General features: G+C 42.0%; 1 protein-coding gene across 2 annotated transcripts in view; it reads right to left on the minus strand.

Moving 5' to 3' along the window:
- Positions 1 to 2,624: 2,624 nt before the first annotated feature.
- polr2c (RNA polymerase II subunit C) overlaps positions 2,625 to 27,258 on the minus strand; it is a 35,238-nt gene continuing 10,604 nt past the window's right edge. Inside the window, exons 6-9 of one of the 2 annotated variants that reach the window (XM_057837030.1) lie at positions 25,680 to 25,731; positions 18,998 to 19,166; positions 18,809 to 18,883; positions 2,625 to 2,954 (exon numbers count right to left, since the gene is read on the minus strand). In XM_057837030.1, coding sequence (XP_057693013.1) covers positions 2,810 to 2,954; positions 18,809 to 18,883; positions 18,998 to 19,166; positions 25,680 to 25,731 — 441 coding nt within the window. In that variant the 3' untranslated portion in view covers positions 2,625 to 2,809. Of the gene's footprint in view, positions 2,955 to 14,411; positions 14,706 to 18,808; positions 18,884 to 18,997; positions 19,167 to 25,679; positions 25,732 to 27,258 lie in introns of those variants that run through there. The other variant, XM_057837031.1, reaches the window with a different exon arrangement.

The following is a 27,258-nucleotide window of genomic DNA, read 5'->3' on the forward strand; positions in this document are numbered from 1 at the left end:
TATATACATTCAACGTACTGTACATAAGTACTGTATTTGTTTATTATAACAATAAATCCACTAGATGGCATAAATATTATTAACATTCTCTCTGTTAAAGGGATCGATAGATAGAAAGACTTGTAGTTCTTAAAAGATAAATGTTAGTACAAGTTATAGTAATTTTATATTAAAACCCCTCTTAATGTTTTCGTTTTAATAAAATTTGTAAAAATTTGGATCAAAAGTAGAGTTAATATAATAATAATAAGAAGAATAGAGTTTGACCAAAGTCTGAGTAAGTTTTATGTGTATTTTGCATAGCTATTTTGATTGGGAATGCCAATTCTCTTTGCATAGTTGTTTAACTGTGTGAGAATAGGGCCTCATTAATACAGATTGAAGTGCTTTTCTTTTTGTGAACATTCTTTTTTTGAGAGATTGGAATATTATTTGTGTTGTGCCTTCACTAAATGATACTTATGTTTGTTGTGAAGGAGTTGCCGAAACATGCCAATAAACGGAGCGGTCCAATCAACGCCTGTGTCCACTCACCTTTATAAAATGTATATCTCTGTACATATCTTACCCAAAATACAACAACAGACACATACAGTGGGGCAAATAAGTATTTAGTCGACCACTAATTGTTCAAGTTCTCCCACTTCAAAATATTAGAGAGGCCTGTAATTGTCAACATGGGTTAAACCTCAACATGAGAGACAAAATGTGGGGAAAAAAAAAATAAAAAAATAAAAAAAAAACAACAACAACAGAAAATCACATTGTTTGATTTTTAAAGAATTTATTTGCAAATCATTGTGGAAAATAAGTGTTTGGTCAATACCAAAAGTTCATCTCAATACTTTTTTATGTACCCTATGCTGGCAATAAAGGAGGCCAAACGTTTTCTGTAACTTCACAAGCTTTTCACACACTGTTGCTGGTATTATGACCCATTCCTCCATGCAAATCTCCTCTTGAGCAGTGATCTTTGGGGGCTGTCGTTGGGCAACACGGACTTTCAACTCCCTCCACAGATTTTCTATGGGGTTGAGATCTGGAGACTGGCTAGGCCACTCCAGGACCTTGAAATGCTTCTTACAAAGCCACTCCTTTGTTGCCCTGGCTGTGTGTTTGGGATCATTGTCATGCTGAAAGACCCAGCCACGTCTCATCTTCAATGCCCTTGCTGATGGAAGGAGATTTTCACTCAAAATCTCTCGATACATGGCCCCATTCATTCTTTCCTTTACACAGATCAGTCGTCCTGGTCCCTTTGCAGAAAAACAGCCCCAAAGCATGATGTTTCCACCCCCATGCTTCACAGTGGGTATGGTGCAATTCAGTATTCTTTTTCCTCCAAACACCAGAACCTGTGTTTCTACCAAAATGTTCTATTTTGGTTTCATCTGACCATAACACATTCTCACAGTCCTCTTCTGGATCATCCAAATGATCTCTAGTGAACCGCAGACGGGCCTGGACGTGTACTTTCTTTAGCAGGGGGACATGTCTGGCAGTGCAGGATTTGAGTCCCTGGTGGCACATTGTGTTACTGATAGTAGCCTTTGTTACTGTGGTCCCAACTCTCTGTAGGTCATTCACTAGGTCCCCCCGCGTGGGTCTGGTATTTTTGCTCACCGTTCTTGTTATCATTTTGACGCCACGGGGTGAGAAGGGAGTTAAAAGTCTGTGTTGCCCAACGACAGCCCCAAAACATCACTGCTCTAGAGGAGCTCTGCATGGAGGAATGGGCCAAAATACCAGCAACAGTGTGTGAAAAGCTTGTGAAGAGTTACAGAAAACGTTTGGCCTCCGTTATTGCCAACAAAGGGTACATAACAAAGTATTGAGATGAACTTTTGGTATTGATCAAATACTTGTTTTCCACCATGATTTGCAAATAAATTCTTTAAAAATCAAACAATGTGATTCTCCCCCACATTCTGTCTCTCATGGTTGAAGTTTACCCATGTTGACAATTACAGGCCTCTCTAATATTTTCAAGTCGGAGAACTTGCACGCTTAGTGGTTGACTAAACACTTATTTGCCCCACCGTAATTGCCACTAAAAGAAAGTAAACTTACAGATATGTGTGGAGCACAAATAGCACAATGCAGCAGCATAAACACCTCACAACTACTAATTCTCCCACTATTAGGAGGAATAACATTAGTATCGAACGGCGCTGCCCCCAAGCGGCCGGTGGCATTCTCTTCACTCTCAATGAGCAAAAAATGGCGTCATTGTAATCTGTTTGAGGCAATAAGTGAGCGGATGTTTCCGCGCATGCGTTAAATGCGTCAAATGATTAATTTAAAAAATGATTCCAATTTATTCCATTACTTTCAATAAGTAGTTCTCTGAGGGGAGGAGAAACTGGTTTGCACCTTGTATGGACGTACAGCAGACCTATGATCGGCATGGACTCAAGTTTTCACCTTTCTAGAAACATTGTCAAATTGGGAAGAAATTTGAAAAGGAATTCATTTAGATATCGGCACGCTATTTTAGATACACCAGCTTTGAATTTGAAAAAAATAAAACTGCTTTATTATCAAACTCTGACGTGAAACCCGTGGGCTTCAGTACCTTTATCAAAATGAAGAACCACTGAATAAAGCACACCAAAAATTCCATATGTAATGAGGAGCTATTTAACATGTAAAGTTTATTCAACAATCCAATGTGATTTTGGGTAACAAACACTTTAACACACTAAAAGAAAGAACGACCTTGAAATTCACATAAATTCCATGATGTGTCAATATGATTCCAAAACAAACAATCTAATGACTGAGCTTCATGTCGCTGAAGACTGTTGTGTCAGTTTATAGTCAGCACATCACTCTGGATTTCATGGTTGAGCTGAGTCTGCAGGTCGCTCAGCTTTTTCTTGAGGACGGCCAGAGCGGACATGACAATAGTCTCAGGTCGTAGGGAGCCACAAGACTCCACGTTGTAGTAGAACCTACAGAGGGAAAAGTCATTTAAAAAGATTAAGGTCGTGATAAAAATATTTCTCCAATCTAGCGCCACAGCTTTGAGAACCCTGGACATCAGCCATTGGATGATTTTATACCCAATGCGCATGTCACAACCTATTGCGGTCTATACAGGTCTTTCTAAAAAATATGAATTTGCATATTGTGCCAAGTTCATTATTTTCCATAATCTAATGATAAAAATTAAACTTTCATATATTTTAGATTCATTACACACAACTGAAATCTTTTAGATTCATTACACACAACTGAAATCGCTCAAGCCTTTTATTTTATTTTTTTATACTGAATATTTTGGCATAATTTTTTAGAAAAAAAAGTAGCATATTTCATCAGAACAATTAAAATAAGTGTTTTTTTTATACAAAAAAAAAAGTCAACCTTCAAATAATGATTTTCATTTATGCGCATAATACTCGGTCCTTTGGCAGAAATGGCTGCTTCAATGTGGCGTAGCAGGGAGACTGTGGCACAGCTGAGGTGTTGTTCTGCCCTTCATTTCGCGATGTGCATTTTTCGTTCCTGCTTTTATTTTGACAGCCGTCCGACAGGAAGGAAGTAGCGCGGCGGCCATGTTTGTAGTCGTTTCGTCAGTCCGCCGTTTGATGAGAGCTGGGCAGCATTGTTTATCGTGCTCACGCTATTCTAAACTTGTCGTGTTGTTTGCGCCTTCGAAGGCATCGTCTGTAAGTACAACATTTTTTATATATAGTATTTAGCGATTTATGTGCCATATTTGGAGCGTTTTGACCACTTTGTAAACTTTGGCACCTGCTGCATGCTTCATTTGCATATTAGAATATTGAGAGGCATTGTATGGGAATTGGCTTCGTATATATTTGACATATATAGCATATGGATAGTCAAACTTGTCAATCATTTTCGTTCTGTACATTCTATTTCTTTTAGTTTCACCTAGGTTCATTTTTGGATGTGACAGTGCAGCTAAAAAAAAGCACTTGGAGCTTGGACGCTACTTCCTGACTCCCGCGTTCATTTTTGAATGGAGTTTGGCTTGCTGCGAACTTGTGTCCGCTTACACACACAAGGGGAGCAGTATAGTGAAAAGACGAGAACGCAGCTGGCCTGAGCATCACTACAGCTACGCCTAACAGTGAGTACAAGCGCTATGGAGGACATACATGTCCGACCATCATCACAAAGAGATGCAATGTCAGATTTGGGCTCACAGCATACATGCTCATCACGATCTTCAAGACAATCAGTTAGCTTAGCCGCAGCACAAGCGAGAGCATTAGCAGAAGCTGCTCGTGCACGTGCCTCTTTCGCCGAGAAGGAACTTGCCATTAAAATTGATAAAGCCAAAGTGGAGGCTAAGTTAGAAGCATTGAATCTCGAGAAGGAAGCTGCAGCAGCTATTGCACAAGCTGAAATATTGGAAGCAGCAGCAGCAGAACAGGAGAGCCAGCCTGCTCAAAGTAGAACAACTTTCTCAATATCACAAGAGCGTGTCAGTGACTACATTATTGAACAATTGTCCAACTCAAACAAGCAGTCTAGGCTAAGGTCAAGCTCACCTTTCCCTCCAATTCCTGATAACAACACAAAGTACACGTCCTGCGTTCCTCAACATGGCTTAGAAAGAAGCCCCAACACGCAAGACAAAATTGACATTCACTTCCCAGCCACGATACAACAGGCAACATTAAACGGGCCTCAAGCAATAAGTTCACCAATGCAAAAGCATCAAACGCACCATAATGTTAAACCTGAAAGTTCCTCCCACGAAATTAATTATAATGAAGGACGCACGCAGACGAGGTTTAATACACCTCACGACACCAGAGAGTCCAACCTTCAGCAGCTTCAGGAATGATGGAAATAGCGAAATATTTGGCCAGAAAAGAACTGGTGAGCACCGGTATGTGCAAATTCAATGATCAACCTGAAAACTACATAGCATGGAGGTCGTCTTTTCTAAACGCGATTAGAGACCTGGATCTAACTGCAAGCGAAGAGTTAGACCTGCTATCGAAGTGGCTTGGAAAAGAATCATCAGAATATGTGAGGCGTTTCAGAGCTGTGCATGTTGGAAATTCAGAGGCAGCACTACAAATGGCCTGGAAACGACTCGACGAATGTTACAGTGCTCCCGAGATCATAGAAAACTCCCTTTTCAATAAGCTAGACAGCTTTCCTCGGATGTCAAATAAAGACAATTTAAAGTTAAGAGAGCTTGCAGATTTTTTAATGGAGCTGCTCACAGCGAAACAAGATGGCTACCTCCCAGGCCTAGCTTATCTGGACACAGCACGTGGTGTCAACCCAATTGTTGAAAAATTGCCATATAGCCTGCAAGAAAAATGGCTGATACAAGGTTCGAGGTACAAGGAAGACTACAACGTAACCTACCCACCATTTTCGTTTTTCACCCAATTTGTCTGCCAACAAGCCAAAACTAGAAATGATCCAAGTTTCGCTCTTTTAGCTTCTTCCTCCAACCGTAATGGGAAAACAACTAACAAATACGCCAATTTTGTTGTGCCCGTGTCAGTTCACAAGACCAACATTTCCAACACATCTCCTCAGACTGCAACCGACAGTAAGGCCGATCCTGCCAAACACTGTGCCATCCACAACAAGCCTCATCCTCTAAAAAAGTGTCGTGGCTTCAGACTGAAACCTATCGAAGAACGGCAAGCCTATCTTAAAGAACAAGGGATCTGCTTCAAATGCTGCTCATCATCTTCTCATATCGCCCGTGACTGCAAAGCGGAACTCAAGTGTGAAGAGTGCAACAGCAGTAACCATATCGCAGCCTTGCATCCTGGACCACCGCTGTGGAGACCTGCCCCATCAAAGCCTTCATCAGAGCATGGCGGGGAGGATGAAATGGAGGATGTTCCAGAACCCGAAGTAAGATCACTGTGCACAGAGGTATGTGGTGGCAACCTTATGGGGAAATCTTGTTCCAAAATATGCCTAGTCAAAGTGTATCCCTCAAAAAGGCCAGAGCGCGCAGTCACAATGTATGCAATGCTTGATGATCAAAGCAACAGATCATTGGCCAGATCCGAGCTTTTTGAGTTGTTCAACATTCAAGGAATAACTTCACAATATTCGCTGAAGACCTGTGCTGGCACAAAAGAGAGCTCAGGCAGAAAGGCCGCAGGTCTACAGATACAAGCATCAAATGGGGGAGTTAGCATTTCCCTTCCAGAGCTAATAGAGTGTAACGACATTCCCGACAATCGAGACGAAATCCCGACGCCTGAACTCGCTCTTCATCATCCTCACCTGAAACGCCTCGTTAACGAGATCCCGCCTCTTGACAAGCATGCTCAAATTCTTCTTCTCCTCGGCAGAGATGCTATCCAAGTACATAAAGTCAGACGAAAGATCAACGGTCCTGACAATGCACCATTTGCTCAAAAGTTGGATCTGGGCTGGGTTTTGATAGGCGACGTGTGCTTGGGAAACGTACACAAACCCACAGTCCGCAGCTTCAAGACAAACGTCCTCGAGAATGGCAGACCTTCGCTGTTCACGCCATGCACAAGCCACATCCAACTAAAAGAAATGGTCGGACCAGACTCATCGTTGCAATTCGACGATTATCAGAAAAGTTACAGTCAAAAAACAGTTCACGACAGTCTAGGACTGACAATTTTCCAGAGGACAAGAAGCGATGACAAGCTTGCTCTTTCAATAGAAGACGAAATTTTCCTCCACACAATGGATGAAGAGGTATTCCAAGATGATTCCAATAGCTGGGTAGCACCTCTACCTTTTAAAGCTCCCAGAACATTATTGCCCGACAATAGACAGCAAGTGCTCAACCGCTTCAACTCACTGAGACGCACACTTGATCGTAAACCAAAAATGAAAGAACAGTTCGTTCACTTCATGCAGGACTTGTTTGAAAGAAAGCACGCAGAACTCGCTCCACCACTGCCAATAGGAAAGGAGCACTGGTACCTACCAACGTTTGGAGTCTACCATCCAAGAAAACCAGACCAAATTAGGGTGGTTTTCGACTCAAGCGCACAGCAGGATGGTGTCCCTCTCAATAACATCCTTCTTTCCGGACCAGACTTGGCCAACAGTCTCTTGGGCGTCTTGTTACGGTTCAGGAAAGAACGCGTTGCAGTATCTGCCGACATACAACATATGTTTCATTGTTTTGTCGTAAGAGAAGACCACAGAGACTACCTGCGATTCTTTTGGTTCCGCGACAACAATCCTGAAAAAGATGTTCTTGAATGCAGAATGCGGGTCCATGTGTTCGGGAATAGTCCCTCACCAGCCGTAGCCACCTATGGTTTAAGAGCGGCTATCAAAGGTGAACAACATCATGGCTCAGACACCAGACGCGCAATAGAACGGGAGTTCTATGTGGACGATGCGCTCATCTCACTACAGACAGAAGAGGACGCTATCAGTCTGTTGAAAAGAATGGTAGCATCTCTCGCTGACTCGAACCTAAGGCTTCACAAGATTTCGTCCAACAGTCTACAAGTCTTAAGAGCATTTCCGGCAGAGGACATTGCAAAAAATATCCAAGACTTCGCATTCGGTGGTGAAGATGCCCCCACACAACGTAGCCTTGGCTTAATCTGGGAAATCAGCAGCGACACGTTCACCTTCCAGACGCCTGCCGATGACAAGCCATTCACACGTCGTGGGGTTCTTTCAACCATCAACAGCCTGTTCGATCCTCTTGGATTCGTCGCCCCTGTCACAATAGAAGGGAGAGCCCTGCTCTGTCAGCTGACAGAAGAAACAACCGACTGGGATGCGCCACTTCCACAGGACAAACACGGCGCATGGCAAGCATGGAAAGACTCGCTAAAAGACCTACAGCAGCTTCACATCCCTCGCGCCTACACAGTCAGTTCTCCTTCAACTGCCAAGAAAAAAGAGATTTGCATCTTCTCAGATGCTTCCACTCAAGCAATTGGTGCTGTAGCATATCTGAAAACGACCGATGAAAGCGGCAAGATCAACGTCGGCTTCATCTTTGGAAAAGCAAAGCTAGCTCCGCTTTCCAAGCCTACCATACCCAGATTGGAATTATGTGCAGCCGTGCTAGCTGTAGAGATGGCTGAACTCATCACTGACGAGATCGACTTCGAGGCAGATGAGGTGACATTCTACTGTGACAGCAAGGTGGTACTTGGCTATATACATAATGAGTCCAAAAGATTCTACGTGTACGTCCACAACAGAATACAAAGAATCCGACAATCCTCACAACCAAACCAGTGGAAATATGTCTCCACAGCAAATAATCCTGCCGATCATGCGTCCAGATCTGTTAGAGCTTCTCAGCTGGTCCATACCAACTGGTTTACAGGAGCAGCATTCCTGTATGGCTCAAAAGACGCTTCCTGTGTGCAAGAAAGTGGATTTGAACTGATCAATGCAGATGCTGATCCAGAACTTCGGCCACAAGTGTCTACTAGCACAACAGACATGCAGTTTAACATCAAGAGGTACGAGAGATTTTCTACTTGGATTTCTCTTCGAAGAGCAGTTGCTGCTCTTATCCATGTGGTCCAGTCTTTCAAGTCCCGTCCGATCCAGCCAACCAGCGGTGATTGCAGCGGCTGGCACTGGTGTGCGAAACCCCGTACAGCCCAGGAACTGGCTAAATCAGCAAATATAATCATTCGATCTGTCCAAAATGCAACCTACTTAGAAGAATTAGACATGCTCTCCAAAAGGCATGTCGTCCACAAGCAAAGCTCTCTTGCTAAGCTAAACCCCTTCCTGGACAAGGACCATCTACTCCGGGTAGGAGGTAGGTTACAGCAAGCAAACTTGAGTCATTCAGAGAAGAACCCGATCATCCTTCCTGCTAAGCACCACGTGTCCACATTGCTCATACGGCACTACCACGAACAAGTACAGCACCAAGGTCGTACATTTACAGAGGGAGCTGTCAGAGCTGCTGGAATATGGTTAGTAGGTGGAAAAAGATACATCAGCAGCATCATCCATCAATGTGTTGTATGCCGTAAACTACGAGGCAAGATGGAGTGTCAAAAAATGGCAGACTTACCGATGGAACGCTTAAGCACCGCACCGCCATTTACCTACACCGGTCTGGATGTTTTTGGTCCCTGGAACATAACATCACGGCGTACAAGAGGGGGCTCGGCCACCAGCAAGCGCTGGGCGATACTTTTCACATGTCTCAGTACACGCGCTGTCCACATTGAAGTTATTGAAAGCATGGACACTTCAAGCTGCATCAACTCACTTCGCCGATTCTTCGCAATACGTGGCCCTTCGAAACAGCTACATTCAGATTGTGGAACCAATTTCATCGGAGCCTGCAACGAACTACAGTTCCACAAGGTCATCCAAGAAGCAAGAGTACAAAAGTATGTCAGCAGTCAAGGTTGCACCTGGAACTTCAATCCACCACACTCATCACACATGGGTGGCGCATGGGAGCGCATGATAGGTGTGGCTCGGAGAATCTTGGATGGAATGCTGATACATACAGGTGGCGCTCGCTTAACCCACGAAGTACTGTGTACTTTAATGATGGAGGTAACGGCGATCATCAATTCAAGACCCTTGATTCCTGTTTCTACGGATCCAGACTCACCTCAGATACTCAGCCCTATGATGCTTCTTACCCAGAAAGGCAGCATCCCACCTCCACCAGGAAAATTCACAGAGAAGGATCTCTACAAACAGCAATGGAGGCAGGTGCAAAGCCTTGCAGACCAGTTCTGGAATCGTTGGAAGAAAGAGTATCTGCAGACGCTTCAAGTCAGGAACAAGTGGCGAGAATCCCACCCCAACATCTCAACTGGCGACGTCGTTCTGCTGAAAGACAACACTGCAGCAAGAAATGACTGGCCAATGGCTGTGGTCACCAACGTTTTTCCCAGTGGTGACGGACGAGTTCGTAAGTTAGAGCTTAAAGTGGCCAAGCAAGGTTCAAGTAAGACTTTCTTTAGGCCTGTTTCAGAGGTCATTCTTCTTCTCAAAAAGTAAAAGAGACTATATGTGTGCATATGTTATAGTTTGTCAATGTCAATTCAGCTAAGTTAATTCAATTTGTGTGGCATCTTTACATATGCCAGGCGGGGAGTGTTCTGCCCTTCATTTCGCGATGTGCATTTTTCGTTCCTGCTTTTATTTTGACAGCCGTCCGACAGGAAGGAAGTAGCGCGGCAGCCATGTTTGTAGTCGTTTCGTCAGTCCGCCGTTTGACGAGAGCTGGGCAGCATTGTTTATCGTGCTCACGCTATTCTAAACTTGTCGTGTTGTTTGCGCCTTCGAAGGCATCGTCTGTAAGTACAACATTTTTTATATATAGTATTTAGCGATTTATGTGCCATATTTGGAGCATTTTGACCACTTTGTAAACTTTGGCACCTGCTGCATGCTTCATTTGCATATTAGAATATTGAGAGGCATTGTATGGGAATTGGCTTCGTATATATTTGACATATATAGCATATGGATAGTCAAACTTGTCAATCATTTTCGTTCTGTACATTCTATTTCTTTTAGTTTCACCTGGGTTCATTTTTGGATGTGACAGTGCAGCTAAATAAAAGCACTTGGAGCTTGGACGCTACTTCCTGACTCCCGCGTTCATTTTTGAATGGAGTTTGGCTTGCTGCGAACTTGTGTCCGCTTACACACACAAGGGGAGCAGTATAGGTGTTGTGGAGGCCCAGGATGCTTCGATAGCACAGCGTTGGTTGGGTCTGGTGTCTCTCAACTTCCTTGTCACAATATCCCACAGATTCTTTATGGGGTTCAGGTCAGGAGAGTTGGCAGGTCAACTGAGTAAAGTAATACTATGGTCAGCAAACCTTCTACAAGTGGTGTTGGCACTTTGAGAAGGTGGCAGGTCATGCTGAAAAAAGAAATCTTCATCTCCATAAAGCTTGGAAGCATGAAGTGCTCCAAAATCTCCTGATAGCTAGCTGCCTTTGATCAAAGGACCAACACCAGCAGCCATCACTGACTGTGAGTACAGTATTTTTTGGTCTGTAAGTCGCAGTTGTTTTTCATAGTTTGGCTGGGAGTGCGACTTATACTTAGGAGCGACTTTTGTGTGAAATTATTAACCCATTATGATATCATTTCACATGTTAGTTTGGTGTTTTGGAGTGACACTGATGGTTTGGTAAACTTGTTAGCATGCTCTTTAAGCTATAGTTATCTGAATAACTCTTAATAGCGATGGCCACGTTCGCGTTCTGCTTTTGGCAATGTGTGTTCAATTGTATTAATGACTTTTTTATATTGAAATGCATGCTTTGACTTTGTGGCGCTTTCACGCCCAAGTGGGGGCGCACTCGCACTTGTTTATGCAAAGAAGAGCGCTCACACGCCAGAAGAAGACGGACAGCTACGCAGCGTCACTGAGTGAGTGGGCAATAGAGAGAGAAACTCGGCTGCGAACCTACGTTCATTGTTTATGCTTGTAAAATATCTCTTCAGAGGCAACACCTGCCTTTTCTGTTGTTGTTGTGTGTTTTCCACCCGCGATCGGACACTTACAGCCAGTTATGTGGTTGTTTGACCGATGTGCTAAAGCTAGCGAACGCATGCTAACCGTTTGTGTCATTGCTGTAATATCACCCAATTATCAATTATTTACGTTGATGCGAACCTGTTTGGTATCGAAGACGAAATTGATTCAGCAAATTATACGGACGCCCAGCATCGTCATTTAGCAGTTTAGCTTGCTGTATAGCCAGGACCGAGCCGTAGCGTAATGGTGAGGACAGCATATTCGCATTTCGTTGTACACAGTACACTTGTTCATCATGTTGTTCTCTATTGTATTTTTAGATTAAATTGCCTTTCAAGATGACATATCTGTTATATGTGTTGGATTTTATCTAGTAAATTTCCCCCAAAATGCGACTTGTACTCCGGTGCGACTTATGTTTTTTTTTCCTCTTCATTGGGCATTTTATGGCTGGTGAGACTTATACTCAGGTGCGACTCAGGTCCAAAAAATACGGTACTTGACACTGGCATTTTAGCATTTCCTTCTCCCCAGTCTTCCTCCGACTCTGGCACCTTGATTTCTGAATGATATGCAAACTTTGCTTTCATCCGAAAAAATTACTTTGGACCACTGATTGCTACTTCTCTGTATCCCAGGTCAGGCGCTTCTGTCGCTATTTCTGGTTCAAAAGTGACTTGAGTTGGGGAATTCAGCACCTGTAGCCCATTTCCTGCACACGCCTGTGCACGGTGGCTCTGGATCTTTCTATTCCAGACTCATCGTCTACTGCTTCTGCAGGTCACCCAAGGTCTGGAATCGACTCCTCTTCACAATCTTCTTCAAGGTCCAGTCACCTCTGCTGGTTGTGCAGCGTTTTCTGCCACACTTTTTCCTTCACACTGATGTGCCTTGATACAGCACCCTGGGAACAGCCGCTATCGGCCTCCGTAACACCTCAGGAGTGCCACAGGCTGATTGCCCTTATGCCACGTTGCATTGAAGCAGTCGTTTCTGCCAAAGGATTCCCGACCAAGTATTGAGTGCATAACTGAACATAAAGATTTATAGATGGACTTTTTTTGTATTAAAAACGCTTTTTTTATTGGTCGGATGAAATATGTTAATTTTTTGGGATAGGGATTTTTGGTTTTTCTTTGCTTTTTTGCCAGAATCATCAATATTAAAAAAATAATAGGCTTGAACTACTTCAGTTGTGTGTGATCAATCTAAAAAATAACGCAAAAAACACAGACAAGGCTGAAAAAGCAGTTTCTGCTCTTACACCCCTCTTAAAAATAAACGACTGTATTTTAAGCCAAAAGAAGGTTTGTGTTTGATAGAACAATATGTCTATTTGCTGCAATAGCAGTTTCATGGCACATTAAGACCCCAACCTTTTTTTTAATTTGTCCATTTTACCCCGGAGACCCCTGTTGACCGACACATCGCAAGTGCTTTTGTTACAACCCAGGCCAGAAAAAAAAGCATTATATTTATTACTCGAAATATCCATTATTTTTAGCTAAGAATCATGAATTAAAATGTCTAACATTTAGTTCTGAAAGAAAAAACAACTTTTCAAGTTATTCACTTGCGTATTTTAAGCTTTTAAATGACGTCACAATGGGAAAAAAAAATGCGTCTATAAATAGGTCACGTATATCTACCTCATAACTATCGAGTAATTGTATTTTTTTTTGTTACTGTCGCATTTTCCCTGATATTTTAGATGATAATCGATCCAAGCAAAGAAAAATTAAAAAGAAACATTTAAAAAACATTTTAAAAACATTAAAATCTCGACCACTCCTTTTTGTCTGTGACTTTTGCGTCGCGCCCCTCGCTAAATGACACTATTTAAGCTATAAAAGCCAAAAAAAGCCCGGCTGTGGCCATTCACAGCTGTGTCTTTACTCTCAGTGATACATGCAACACGGAGCTTTTGGATTGACACAACTACGCCATAATAAATCGTTAAAATCAGTGTGTTTTTAATTCCGTGCACGTTTGATCGTGCATCGAGTTACTGGAAATGTAGCACAAGCCACAAAAAAGACGTATATTGCAGATTACCAAAGCGCGAGAATTATGGACACAGCAGGCTGGCTGACTTGCAGTTTGGATTGCTTATTATAGGACGATATTGATGTACAAACAAGTTCATTCGTTGCAGGACCTTGTTTATAAGTCGAAATGGTCGTATGTCGAGCAGGATTTTCCCATTAGAATACATTATAATTACATTAAGATGGCGATTTCTTTGGTGAAGTTACAATAATAATAATGGTCACATTAACTTATAAGGACTGGCGAACAGAGGTCGGAGGAGGACCGTTGAGATCAGTTGTGAGTTCGCGCTGAAACGGAAACAACAGTCTAAGCGGACCAATCACAGTCCATTTGCAACACGTCACCACGTGTTGACGCTATGCGTAGGAAGAATTTTGTGGAGCTGCACGTCCGGCTACGACGGAGGGTCGTAAATCGGGTCTGCTTTGGCGTAGGTCTGCCGCAGAAGCATCACTCAGCTTTTAGCGTGGCGAATGCCCGTTTTTGTCAGACGAGATGAAAATAGTTTCCGTCATACATGTAAAATTTCCTCATTATATTTGTAGTTAGCCTGCATCGCAGCAGTGTATGGTTTTCTCACTCTTGCGCTCGCTTTTTTTGAAACACATGGTAAGATTTGTTTTTCATATTTTGGCAAGTGTGATGGCCCTGGCCGTTTAACTGTGTTTTATTCTGAGAAGCCAACAGTCAGCTGATCCTCGCCTCTGCCAGCTGTGTGCTTCCCCTCCCAATGTGACGACAGCTGATCGACGCCAGACGGACAGACGTCGTCGCTGCCGCTGATTGGCAATGACGAAAAGGCGCCAAGCTTCTTAAACCTGCAGCCGCCAACGCTCTGGGAGGTCGCATTCGACAGCATTCTGCCGCGGTCCTCCTCGCCAGCTGTTTGCTCTCCATTTATTCTCGTGTGTGTTTGATCGCTAGTTTGAAACACTCCCGCTTTTTCGGTGAGGTCTTTTGTGTTTTGCCATTATTGGATCGTTTTTTGTTCACCACTGTTCAACCCGTTTTCTCCTGTTTTGTTTAGTGTAAGAAGCTAGGTTAGTGTCTGTCTTTTCTTTGTTCCTTTTACCAGGAGTGAAAGTGGGCCAGAACGGTCAGGAACGCAGTTCCGGTACAAGATTCAGGGCCGTAATGCTGTTCCGGTACACAGTGCTTCGATTCCAAAAATATGACGGCAACTGTCAAAACGCTATGTAAAAAAAGAAAGAAAAAAAATGCTAAGCTGCCACACATGAATTTCAACTCCACGAAGAAAACAATCTACCAACATCAGATTTACATACACAACTGTTAACAACAAGCATAATAAAGTGCTTGTGTAGAGTCATCCTTTTCCACCAGTATTTATCATTTATTTTATTCCAAGGACGCCATTTCAAACTAGCGGCAGCCTCGTGTGAAGGGTTCAGCGGCAACCTATTCATTGTGTATTATAATGTCCGTAAGTCTGCGAGGCCCCCTTAAGAGAGGATCGGACGAGGAGCTGTGACGTAGAAGGAAGCGAGATAGCGGTCGCATGTCACGGAAGCCCACTTTTTTTTTTTCTTTATTATTGCTGCCACAATAAAGTGGGTAAGCCAGTACAGACGCCTCTCCTTCTTCCCCCTCATCCGGGGCATTACAGTGTTTTGGATCGGACTTTTCGGCTAAAGTGAGCGGTGGACGGCCGTCTTGGACGGAACGGCAAGTTTGAATGAAATTGCGCAGAGAGGCGGTGAGAGCGCTGCCGCGCTAATATCAACAACGCATTCAATAGCAGAGGGGCAGGCGTACTTATTATATCTGCGACCAGGCTGTTTCGGCGGACGGATATACGCAATCACGGCTGATGAAACCTTGATAAATGCAGTCTTTTTATCCAAGTTTCGCGAGCTCTGGGACACTCGAAAAATGATTCTCACACTTTTCCTTACTGAGCTAATTGGTACCTCAATGTGCGTTTCTGTGGAAATGGAGTTCACGAACAACAACAACAAAAAATATTGACCTTCTCCCCGAAACTAGTAAATCTCTCTACACGACAACTAGAATTTCCCCCTACTCCTTGAAATGGATCCATTGCAAGGGCGTAGGTTTGGTCTCAATATTGGTAGGGACGATATAACAGCATAACCTGCATGTACACTTTTTGCTGGGGTCGGACATTACCGTAATAAGACCCAACAGATTGGGTGAACGGGGGTCAGGGCTACATTTCTCACCACCAATTTGAACCCAATAATTGATAGGCAAAATGATCAATGCAAAAATAAATCTGTATTGACGTACCAACTTTCACACTGCAAATTTAGAAGTTTTAATACGATGATTTTTCTGAAATCTATTCGAATTTTTTCATCCATCTTGTTTTGTGTGTTAAAGACTAGTTACCAGAATAATGGGTCAGATTATTCAATTTATTTTAGGTAAATATTACCGTTTGTTCTTATTAAAGCCCATATATCTAAAGGTTGGTCATTTTTCACCAAAATCAAGGGGGATATGCTTTCAAATAATGTTTTGAACAATATCACTTGTTGAATTAAGAACATTCCTGACGAAAAAAAAGGCTTTTTTTGTTTTTGGTTAAAATAAGTGTGTTAAAAAATAGCTTCTTTTTTTTTATTTAGTAGTTTTTGTTTTATTTATTTATTTTTATTCTATTTGTGAATAAATGTGATTTTTATGTATAATTTTATTTCCAATTTTGATTGTCCTGGTTTTTACGTTGTATTGATTTAAAAGTGATTTTTATGATCTTCATGTGATGTAAAGCACTTTGAATTGCATTGTGCTGAATTGTGCTATATAAATAAATTTGCCTTGACTTGCCTTATTTCTAGTATATTGAAAACAAGGGAATTTAGTCATCTGCCAATCAAACGTGCGTTTAAGGGGGGGGGAATGGTGTCAGTAAGTCTGAACATAATGAAAGTAATTCACTTAATAAAGGTAGGGTCAATTCTATCCTTACTGCACTGGAGTTTGTCTGTCACTGGAGTTTTATTTTATTATCAATCCCATCCAACAAAATGAGGGTCATATAGTAAGCCTTATTTTTTTTTTTTCATAAAAGAAAATAAAACATAACATTAGTATGAAATTTTGTTGTTTAATTTTGCTATTAGAAATGTGGGATTTTTTTATATGTTTAAAATACCGTACGAACGCACACAACAAATGTTTACTATCGTATCGTTTTCACTCTGTATCGAACCATATCGTTCTTAAACTGTATCGACTCGTATCGAATCGCTCGGCCTTATAAATGTTCCGTTTTTTAATCGAATCATAACCTGTGTATCTAGATCAGTGCTTCTCAATTATTTTCTGTTACGCCCCCCCAAGCAAGACGTAAATGTTTCGCGCCCCCCCAAACTCTCCGCCGCCACTGTAAATAGTATTATTCGTCTATAAAATTACTATTATAAATACGCATCTGCCTAACATTGTGTCCTTTTTTTCTAATAAAGAAAAAAAGTAACAGATCAACTTATAATAAAGTATAACTTCATTAACATTGTTTTGTTTGTAACAGAGAAGACTTGACGTGCATCAATTTGCCTGAATTTAAACAAAAAAGTCACATCCAAACTGTAAAAATACACTCAAGGTATTTTTGACCATTTGATACAGAAAAATAAAATGTAATAAAATCCGTAAATAATAACAAATTCATATTGATTAGAAACATTTACTCATGAGGACAATATGCCAAAAAATTTGACCGAAAAAACAAAAATGAATAAAGGAAAAAAAGAGCGTTCTTGGACAGAAGGACAGTTTTTATTTTTGCTGCTCACACTCAGTATTACCTCCTTTGCAATGGTGTGGAGTCTTTTTGCAATGAGCATGCTAACAATGCTCACTGGTTTACTGATATAACACTGACAAAGCAGGACTATTGTTGGCAATATTCGGCACGTTTTCGCTGAAAAACAATCAAGTGGCTTATCAATGAGATTGGGGTCGAATGTCTTTAATTGGCGTCTTAATTGATTTGGCTTCTGGCAGTCCGCTATAATTATTTTCAGACACAGTAAACAGTAGTCTTTCCTCATCACCCCACTGTATTAAAAGTCAAAGCTAAAAGGCAAACGGCACGAAAAAAGCGCATTCTCGGCGGCCGAGGTAGAACCGTAGGTGAGGGCGGTCGTCGTGACGATCCCAAGCCGAAAATGGCACTTCTCGGGCGGCGACGTGAGAACCGGACAAGACAGTGGGTCGCTGCGTGAGTGAGTCCGGTCGGAAAACGGCTTTCGAAAACGGCGGCGGCGCACTGCTCTTCATATCTGTTTTCTGTGTGCTGAGTGCTCTTCCTTAGTTCAAAAATACTGCACGCACTCTGAAAATGAGAGCGCCACTGCCACCCACTGAGTGGATGTGCAAGTACACTTTATTCCAGTCCGGCAAAAAGAAAAAAAGAAAAAAGCATGTTCCCCGAGGACACATGCGCCCCCCCTGGCATCGCTCTGCGCCCCCCCAGGGGGGCGTGCCCCACTATTTGAGAAGTACTGATCTAGATACATATCGAATCGGCTTCATGCCAGAGATTCCCAACCTTAGTTTTTGTGGGAATGTGTTTTAACGATTTGTATTAAAAGAAGTTAAAATTGTATAGCATTTAAGCAAGCAGACTTTTGCTATGCTATGCCAACTGTTCTTCTGTTGTACTTAGATCTTCATTTATTTGGGTTTTATACCGTTTGAGGCTAAGCTCAGGTATTGTCATTTATTTTTCAATGGCATTTATTGCTCTTGTGAAACGAAAGAACAATTCTGCATTGTTTGAAGACACACTCAGGAATTGTATTTTGTATTCACAATTAATGCTCTTTTAAAGTGCAATCTTAGCAAGCCAAAATAACTTATTGCAGGCATAAGCACTCGTTTGTTTTACATCTCCGAAAATTTATTCTGCAACGGATTAAATGTTTGTGAACAGTGACTTAATTATTCTAACTAACTGATTGATTAATGATTACCTAAATAATCAATAGCTGAGGCCCTAAATCAAAATTATGGTTAGATTTACACCGAGATTGATCTATGTTGATATATCGACTGTTTAAAAAAAAAAAAAAAAAAAAAAAAAAGTGTATAGAAGAACACTTCAAAGTTGGTCCTTTTGGTGAAGAGCTTTGTTGTAATTGTAACTAGTACAATGAAAGACCAAGTCACACTGCATGTACATGAACACCAGGTTCTACAATGTAACTGTTAATGTTGGTCATTATACTTTTTCTAGAGTCACATATTTGTGGAGGTATTTCACAAAAGTGTGAGAACCACTATATTACATGTATTCCTCACCTTTCTGGTTTCCCATTTGGGTCATAAGGAGCCTGGACCTCATCCTCCTCAATTTCAGAATATTCACTCTTGGGCCTGGAACCATTGTGACGACAAAGCAGTAAGGCAAAAAGAGAAAACATTTAGCTATTCAACCAACCATACTAATCATGATTATTTTTCTGTATAGATTAGAAATGAGCAACGCACCATTCCTCGGGTCGGGGGTAGACAGTGTGCCTCAACGCGTTGTCTGGGTCATACTCGAAAGCCACTCCGGCAGTTGGGTTCCACTTGGCATGCTCCTTACCGAATCCTTTTTTGGCATAAGCTCTCAATCGCAGTTCCTGCCCTTTGCGAAGCTTCACCAGCAAAATTTCTAAGAATGCAAATACACACTTATTGAAAAATCGACAACAGCCACACCATTTACATAGGTATCAGGGGTCAACCGGGGGTCACAGGAGACGATTTTGGAATTGCTACTCGTTCTGCGCATTTGCAAAGGCATCATTCAGTACTACAAAATCAAACTGATTACGTTATCATAGCACGTGACTATACATACTAATATTAATAGATAATCTGAGCGTCATTCCACCCTCGGTGACAATTTTTGAGGCGCACATGTCGAGTAACGCAGAGGGACCGCGCAGCACAATACATTGGTTGCGTGACGCAAAGCAGGCATCGATGCAAACGTGAGCGTATGAAGAGATGCTTACATTTACACAACATACTGACGTAGCTAATTACCTGCAAGCCATACAAAGGGCAGCATTCACTCATTTTAAAAATACAATTCTAGGTTTGAAGCTAATGGCACTACCAATAAACAAAGCAAAATGAATTAGTGCTTCAACGATGAATGGATTAACTAGAGTATTTCAATTTACAAAAAGCTTGGAATCCAATTTTGCTGTTTAGAGGATTTGTTCAATTAGAGTGGCACTGTAACGGTTTGTTTTGAAAGTGTTTGCATTTAGTTTTTTTTTTTTTTTTATTTAGGTGGATACACTGCCTTCTAGTGGCAACAGTGAATATGACATTACTCATCTAACTTGGCTGGATCCAGCTGCTCCCTGTTAAGACAAACATAAGGTAAGTTTTTGTTTGCGCTAATATGATCGTTTATGCATTTGTAATTTAGTTTAGTGGTATATTTAGTAGTCTTTTTTGTGGGAATATGTTTTTGAACGTTTTGTTAACAGCACTGAAAAAAAAAAAAAAAACGATAGCGTTTTATAGCATTTAAGGTATCAGACTTTTGCTATACAAGCCAACAGTTCTTTTGTCGCACTTCGATCCTCATTTATTATTTTTTTTTACCATTTGAGGCTAAGCTCAGGTATTTCATCATTTATTGCTCTTGTGATATGAAATTGCAATTCTGCATAGTTTGAATGCTCTTTTGAAAGTGCAATCTCAGCAAGCCTTCGTTTTACATCTCGTAAAATTTATTCTGCAACACAATTCAATTCAATTCAATTTTATTTGTATAGCCCTGGATCACAACAAGGTTGTCTCAAAGGGCTTAAATAGGGCAATAAATGTTCCTATTCCAATTACTCGATATTTAAAACAATGTACTGTATTTTTCGGACTATAAATCGCACGTTTTTTTTTTTTCCTCATAGTTTGGCTGGGGGTGCGACTTATGTGTGAAATTATTGACACATTATTACATCATTTCACATGTTATTCTGGTGTTTTGGAGTGACACTGATGGTTTGGTAAACCTGTTAGCATGTTCTTTCTGCTATAGTTACAGTGGGGCAAATAAGTATTTAGTCAACCACCAATTGTGCAAGTTCTCCTACTTGAAAAGATTAGACAGACCTGTAATTGTCAACATGGGTAAACCTCAACCATGAGAGACAGAATGTGGGGGAAAAAAACAGAAAATCACATTGTTTGATTTTTAAAGAATTTATTTGCAAATCATGGTAGAAAATAAGTATTTGGTCATTACCAAAAGTTCATCTCAATACTTTGTTATATACCCTTTGTTGGCAATAACAGAGGCCAAACGTTTACTGTAACTTTTCACTCTTCGCTTGGTGTAAAGAAATCAACTGTGGGAGCAATTATTAGAAAATGGAAGACATACAAGACCACTGATAATCTCCCTCGATCTGGGGCTCCATGCAAGATCTCACCCCGTGGCATCAAAATGATAACAAGAACGGTGAGCAAAAATCCCAGAACCACAAGGGGGGACCTAGTGAATGACCTACAGAGAGCTGGGACCACAGTAACAAAGGCTACTATCAGTAACACAATGTGTCGCCAGGGACTTAAATCCTGCACTGCCAGACGTGCCCCCCTGCTGAAGCCAGGACACGTCCAGGCCCGTCTGCGGTTCACTAGAGAGCATTTGGAAGATCCAGAAGAGGACTGAGAGATTGTGTTATGGTCAGATGAAACCAAAATAACTTTTTGGTAGAAACACAGGTTCTCGTGTTTGGAGGATACTGAATTGCATCCGAAGAAAATCATACCCACTATGAAGCATGGGGGTGGAAACATCATGCTTTGGGGCTGTTTTTCTGCAAAGGGACCAGGACGACTGATTTGTGTAAAGGAAAGAATGAATAAAGCCATGTATCGAGAGATTTTGATTGAAAATCTCCTTCCATCAGCAAGGGCATTGAAAATGAGACGTGGCTGGGTCTTTCAGCATGACAATGATCCCAAAAACACAGCCAGGGCAACAAAGGAGTGGCTTCATAAGAAGCATTTAATAATAATAATAATAATAATAATACCTCAAACTTATATAGCGCTTTTTTGGACACTCAAAGACGCTTTACATAACATAACACAAAGACAGAATTAAGAATTAAGAGGTGGGAAAAGCTAGTTTGAACAGGTGGGTTTTTAGGAGTGATTTGAAGTTTTGTAATGAGTCCGAGTTCCTGATGGGTTTTGGGAGTGAGTTCCAGAGTGAGGGAGCAGCAGCGGCGAAGGCTCGGTCCCCCAAGGTTCGGAGCTTAGTTCGAGTGATGGGTGTGAGGAGATTAGAGTCGGCAGAACGTAGGCGGCGGGAGGGACAGTGCTGTTGTAGGAGGTCAGTGAGGTAGGAAGGGGCCAGGTTATGGAGGGACTTGTAGGTGAGGAGGAGGAGTTTGTATTGAATCCGGTATGAGATTGGAAGCCAGTGAAGCTGTTGGAGGATGGGGGTGATGTGCTCTCTGGAGCGGGTGTGGGTGAGGAGGCGGGCGGCAGAGTTCTGGACGTATTGCAGCTTTTGGAGATGAGAAGATGGAAGACCACAGAGGAGGCTATTGCAGTAGTCGAGTCTGGATGTGATGAAGGCGTGAATGAGTATTTCAGCTGTGGCTTGGGAGAGGGAGGGACGCATGCGGGCGATGTTGCGGAGATGAAAGAAGGAGACTTTAGTGAGGTGGCTGATGTGTGATTGGTATGACAGTGTTGAGTCCATTATGATGCCAAGATTGCGTACGGAGGTGGAGGGGGTGACAGGGTGACCATCAATGAGGAGAGTGAGGTTCTGTACAGAGGGGAGGAGAGCTTTGGGTCCGGTGATGAGAAGTTCTGTTTTGTTACTGTTGAGTTTGAGAAAGTTATTGTCCATCCAGGTTTTTATGTCGGACAGGCAGTTTGAGATGTGAGAGAGAATGACAGGGGTGATGGATTTAGATGAAATGTAAAGTTGAGTGTCATCTGCATAACAGTGGAAATTGAGTCCATGGTGGCGAATGATTTGACCGAGGGGAAGCATATAGATTATGAAGAGGAGGGGGCCGAGGACCGAACCTTGGGGGACACCATGGGTGACTGGAGAGGTGTGGGATTTATGGTTATTGATGGAGACGAAGTGGTGACGATCGGAGAGATAGGAGGTGAACCAGAGGAGTGCAGTGCCAGATATCCCAATTGACTGAAGACGGTGGAGGAGGATGTTGTGGTCAATGGTGTCAAATGCAGCGGAAAGGTCGAGGAGGAGGAGGATGGAACCAGAGTCAGCGGCAAGGAGAAGATCATTGGTTACTTTGATGAGAGCTGTTTCAGTACTGTGGTGTTCGCGGAATCCAGATTGAAATGTTTCAAACATATGGGAGGAGTGGAGATGGTGCTGAAGTTGGGTTATGACGGATCGTTCCAGAATTTTTGAGAGAAGTGGGAGATTGGAAATGGGTCTGAAATTGTCCAGGTTGTCGGGGTTAAGGCCAGGTTTTTTCAGGAGGGGTGTGATGGTGGCGAGTTTGAGTGGGGAGGGGACTGAGCCAGTGGTGAGAGAGGTGTTTATGATGTTAATGATAAGAGGAATGAGAGTGGGAATACAGGTTTTAAGAAGAGAGGATGGTATGGGGTCGAGAATGCAGCTGGAGAAATTCATGGTTGAGATGAATTTGAAGATGTCAGAGGGAGCAAGAGGAGAAAAGGAGGGAAAGCTGTGAGATGTTAGAGGTGGACTGTAAAGATCTGAGGAAGGAGAACTGAAGGAAGTGGATGCAAGTGAACTGTGTATAGTTTGGATTTTTGCGTGAAAAGATGACAGAAAGTTATTGCATTTGTCTGTTGTGAATATGGCAGTGATATTGTCCTTGGGTTTGGTGAGTTTTGCGAAAGTGGAGAATAAGGTACGGGGGTTGGAAGAGTTAGAGTGAATAATTTGAGAATAGAAATTGGAACGGGCTGTTTTGAGTGCAGAGTTGTAAATATTGACAATGTGTTTGTAGGCTTGGGCATGAACTGTGAGACCGGTTTTTCTGTAGAGGCGTTCAAGTTTTTGGCGTTGCTTCTTAAAAATGTGGAGATCCGGGGTATACCAAGGGGCAGAGGTGGAGAAGGAGACTGTAGCTGTTTTGAGAGGGGCTAATCGGTTGAGGCAGGAGGAGAGTGCGTGGTTGTAGAAGTTGACTAGATCCAAAGCAGTAGAGTCTGAGGGGAGGGAAGAGCTGGTAATGGCATCAGACAAGGCGGAGGAGAAAGAATCGGGAGGGAATGATTTCAGATTCCGGAAGGTGATTGTTCGTGCATGGTTGTTAGTGGGGGTAGGGATACAAATGTCCAGGGTTATGGCCAGATGATCAGAAATTGTGAGGTCAGTTAATGACAGGTTATGGATGGTGAGGGAGGGTGTGGAGCAAACCAGGTCCAGAATGTGGCCATGTTTATGTGTGGGTGAAGTGATATGTTGGGTGAGATTGAGGCAGTTTAAGATGTCCAAAAAGTCAGATGAAAATTTGTCTGTGGGGGAGTCGACGTGGATATTGAAATCTCCGAGGAGCAGAATGGACGGGGACATGGAGGACAGCTGGGTGACCAAATTGGTGAAGTCAGACAGAAATGAGGGACAGTTTTTTGGTGGGCGATAGACTACAGCAACAGTGAGTGATTGAGAACCGGGAAATCTGAAAGCTAAATGTTCAAATGACGATACAGCTGGGATGGAGATGGGGCGGAGAGTGTAGTCACAGCGGTGGATGACAGCAATGCCTCCGCCTCGTTTTTCCAAGCGGGGGTTTTCAAAGTAAGTATATCCAGGTGGGGTGGTTTGGTTAAGTGCAAAGTAATCCATGGGTTTGTGCCAGGTTTCAGTGAGACAGAGTAAATCCAGGTTATTGTCCATTGTGAATTCGTTGAGGAGGAGGCTTTTATTATTAAGTGACCTTGTGTTGAATAGAGCTGTTTTGAGAGGCTTTTGTTGTGAAGTCCTTGTGACGGAAGTTGGAACAGGCAGAAGGTTGTATTGAGTCATGTGACGAGTGCGCGGATGACGTATGCGGAAGTTGTTGTTGAGCCGGCATCCAGGAGAGTGAGAGCTGCGGTCGGACCAAAGAGAGGGAATGCTGTTTTCGGTGGTGAAGTTGTAGTAAAGTTTTCGACGGGAGCCTCGATGGATGTACGGGCGACGGCGGAGAAGGCAGTGTTGTTTCAGAGTTGTAATAATGTCCGGCGAAAGAGGTGCGTGGTGGTTGAGTCCGAGAAGCTGCGAGGACATGTACCTGAGAGCCATAGTCGGAGCCGGAGATGGCAAAAGCCGCGGAGAGGCAGGCAAAAACGGTGAGAAAGACCCGTTCAAACAAGCTTTTTGGTGCAAACCCGGAGTGCGGAGTGAGAAGCGGCAGCCAAAAGCGCGCCAGCGTCCTCCCAGCTCCGGGGGGGGTGTTCCACTATACCGCTATTTCAAGGTCCTGGAGTGGCCTAGCCAGTCACCAAGATCTCAACCCCATAGAAAATCTGCAGAGGGATTGAAAAGCTTGTGAAGAGTTCAGAAAACGTTTGGCCTCCGTTATTGCCAACAAAGGGTACATAACAAAGTATTGAGGTGAACTTTTGGTATTGACCAAATACATATTTTCCACCATGATTTGCAAATACATTCTTTAAAAATCAAACAATGTGATTTTCAGTTTTTTTTCCCCAAATTTTGTCTCTCATGGTTGAGGTTTACCCATGTTGACAATGACAGGCCTCTCTAATATTTTCAAGTGGGAGACCTTGCACAATTAGTGATTGACTAAATACTTATTTGCCACACCGTATCTGAATAACTTCATAGCTATAACATACCGGCCACGTTCGCATTTCGTTGTTCATGCATCATGTAACATTATCATACTGTACACTTATTCAGCATGTTGTTCTCTATTGTATTTTTATTTTAAATTGCCTTTCAACATGACATATTTGTTCTCTGTTGGATTTTATCAAGTAAATTTCGCCAAAAATGCGACTTATACTCATGTGTGACATATGTTTTTTTTTTTCTTCATTGGCCATTTTATGGCTGGTGCGACCTATACTCAGGTGCCATTTATCGTCCGAAAAATACCGTAATTGATAGATTTGATTACTTAAATAATCGATAAGCCTAAAATGAACGATGAGTTGTATGCACTGTCAGACTGGCAACATTTACCATTTCGTTCAGCGTAGTCATTAGGATCATTGTCTCGACTCCTTGATGTGACCTGAAAAGAGATGATTAGTCATTTAACATGCCCAACTTCAAAACGATCACAAAAAAAAAAGTCTCTTGTTTTAATGCACGCAACAAAAAATTAACAAGTTGCGGGGGGGTGTATATATATCGTATTTGATAAATGTATATGGGTACCTAGACCAACACGTTTACATAAATTACGTTATGATTTGGCCAGTAATATGACAGATTGATTTGAACTGCAAATTACTACTAGCAAATATTAATCATAGCACAATTGTGTGGTGTCAATTCAAACTTCACCTAGACACGAGGAATTTGGGATTGGTACATTGGAGGACCCCTAGTCACTTCCCTAGTGCTTCACCAGTCACAGCGGGAGTGAAGTGACATAAAGGATGGACCGCCGGAGCGGTTGAGTGAGGCGAGAAAATTGTTGCTAGTACAGAGATCCGTCACTTATCGCTGTTAATGGGGACCAGAACTGACCGCATTAAGTGAAAAACCACAAAGTAGTTTCACCCCTCCCCCATTTTGGACATATATTTTTTTGTGTTTATGGCGGAAAACACAGACAAGGCTGACAAAGCGGTATCTGCTCCATAACCCTTCTTTAAAATAAACTGTTGTATTTTAAACCAAAAGAACTGCTGTGCTTGATAGAACAATATGTCATTGTCTATATACTGCCATAGTAGTTTCAAGGCGCATTATGCCCCCCAACTAATTTTATTTTTGTCCATTTTACCCTGGAGACCCCCGTTTACAGACACCCCGCAACCGCTTTTGTTTCAACCCAGCCATAAAAAGGTAATTACATTTATTTTTCAAAATGACATTTTCAGCTTAGAATCAATAATTGATGTCTAATATTTCGTTTAAAAAAAAAACGACTTATAATATTATAATATTTTTCACTCGCATATTTATTAATGGCCAGCAATTAATCCAGACCTGAATCCCATAGAACACCTGTGGAGAGATCTGAAAATGGCACCCTTCAAATCTCAGAGACCTTTGTTCGGCCCATTTTTGCAGTTTTGTGTAAAATGATCATGATTCAATTTTTTTTTCCCCCATTCTTTTTTGTCTTTTTTCATTGCAAGCAAAATAAATGAAGATATTACTACCAAAGCATTTGGAATTGCCATCATTTTCTGGGAGAAATTGAGCATTATCTGACGGAAGTGCAGGGGTGCCAATAAACCTGTTTTTAAGTGAGAAACAAAGAAAATTTCTCAAAAATGTCTCAAAAATGTCTATTTTTAACTCACCTGATTTGAACTACTTTTCGGGTGTCAAAAAACGCCCTCCTGCTCAAAATCTTTCTTCCACCAGAAAATTTAGATTTTAAGCTTTCCAATGTTGTATTATAATATAATACATAATACATCAATCTGATTACTAATCTGATTACTTTCTTTCAGTAACGAGTAATCTAACGCATTCATTTTTCTACACCAGTAATCTGATTAAAGTTAGTTTCCTTAGTGTCTCTGCGTTACTGTTTTTTCACTGCCTCATAATGTATGTAGAATAAAGAATATTGTAGTCA

The sequence above is a fragment of the Corythoichthys intestinalis genome, chromosome 5 (genome assembly GCF_030265065.1).
Source record: "Corythoichthys intestinalis isolate RoL2023-P3 chromosome 5, ASM3026506v1, whole genome shotgun sequence".
Taxonomy (NCBI): Eukaryota; Metazoa; Chordata; class Actinopteri; order Syngnathiformes; family Syngnathidae; genus Corythoichthys; species Corythoichthys intestinalis.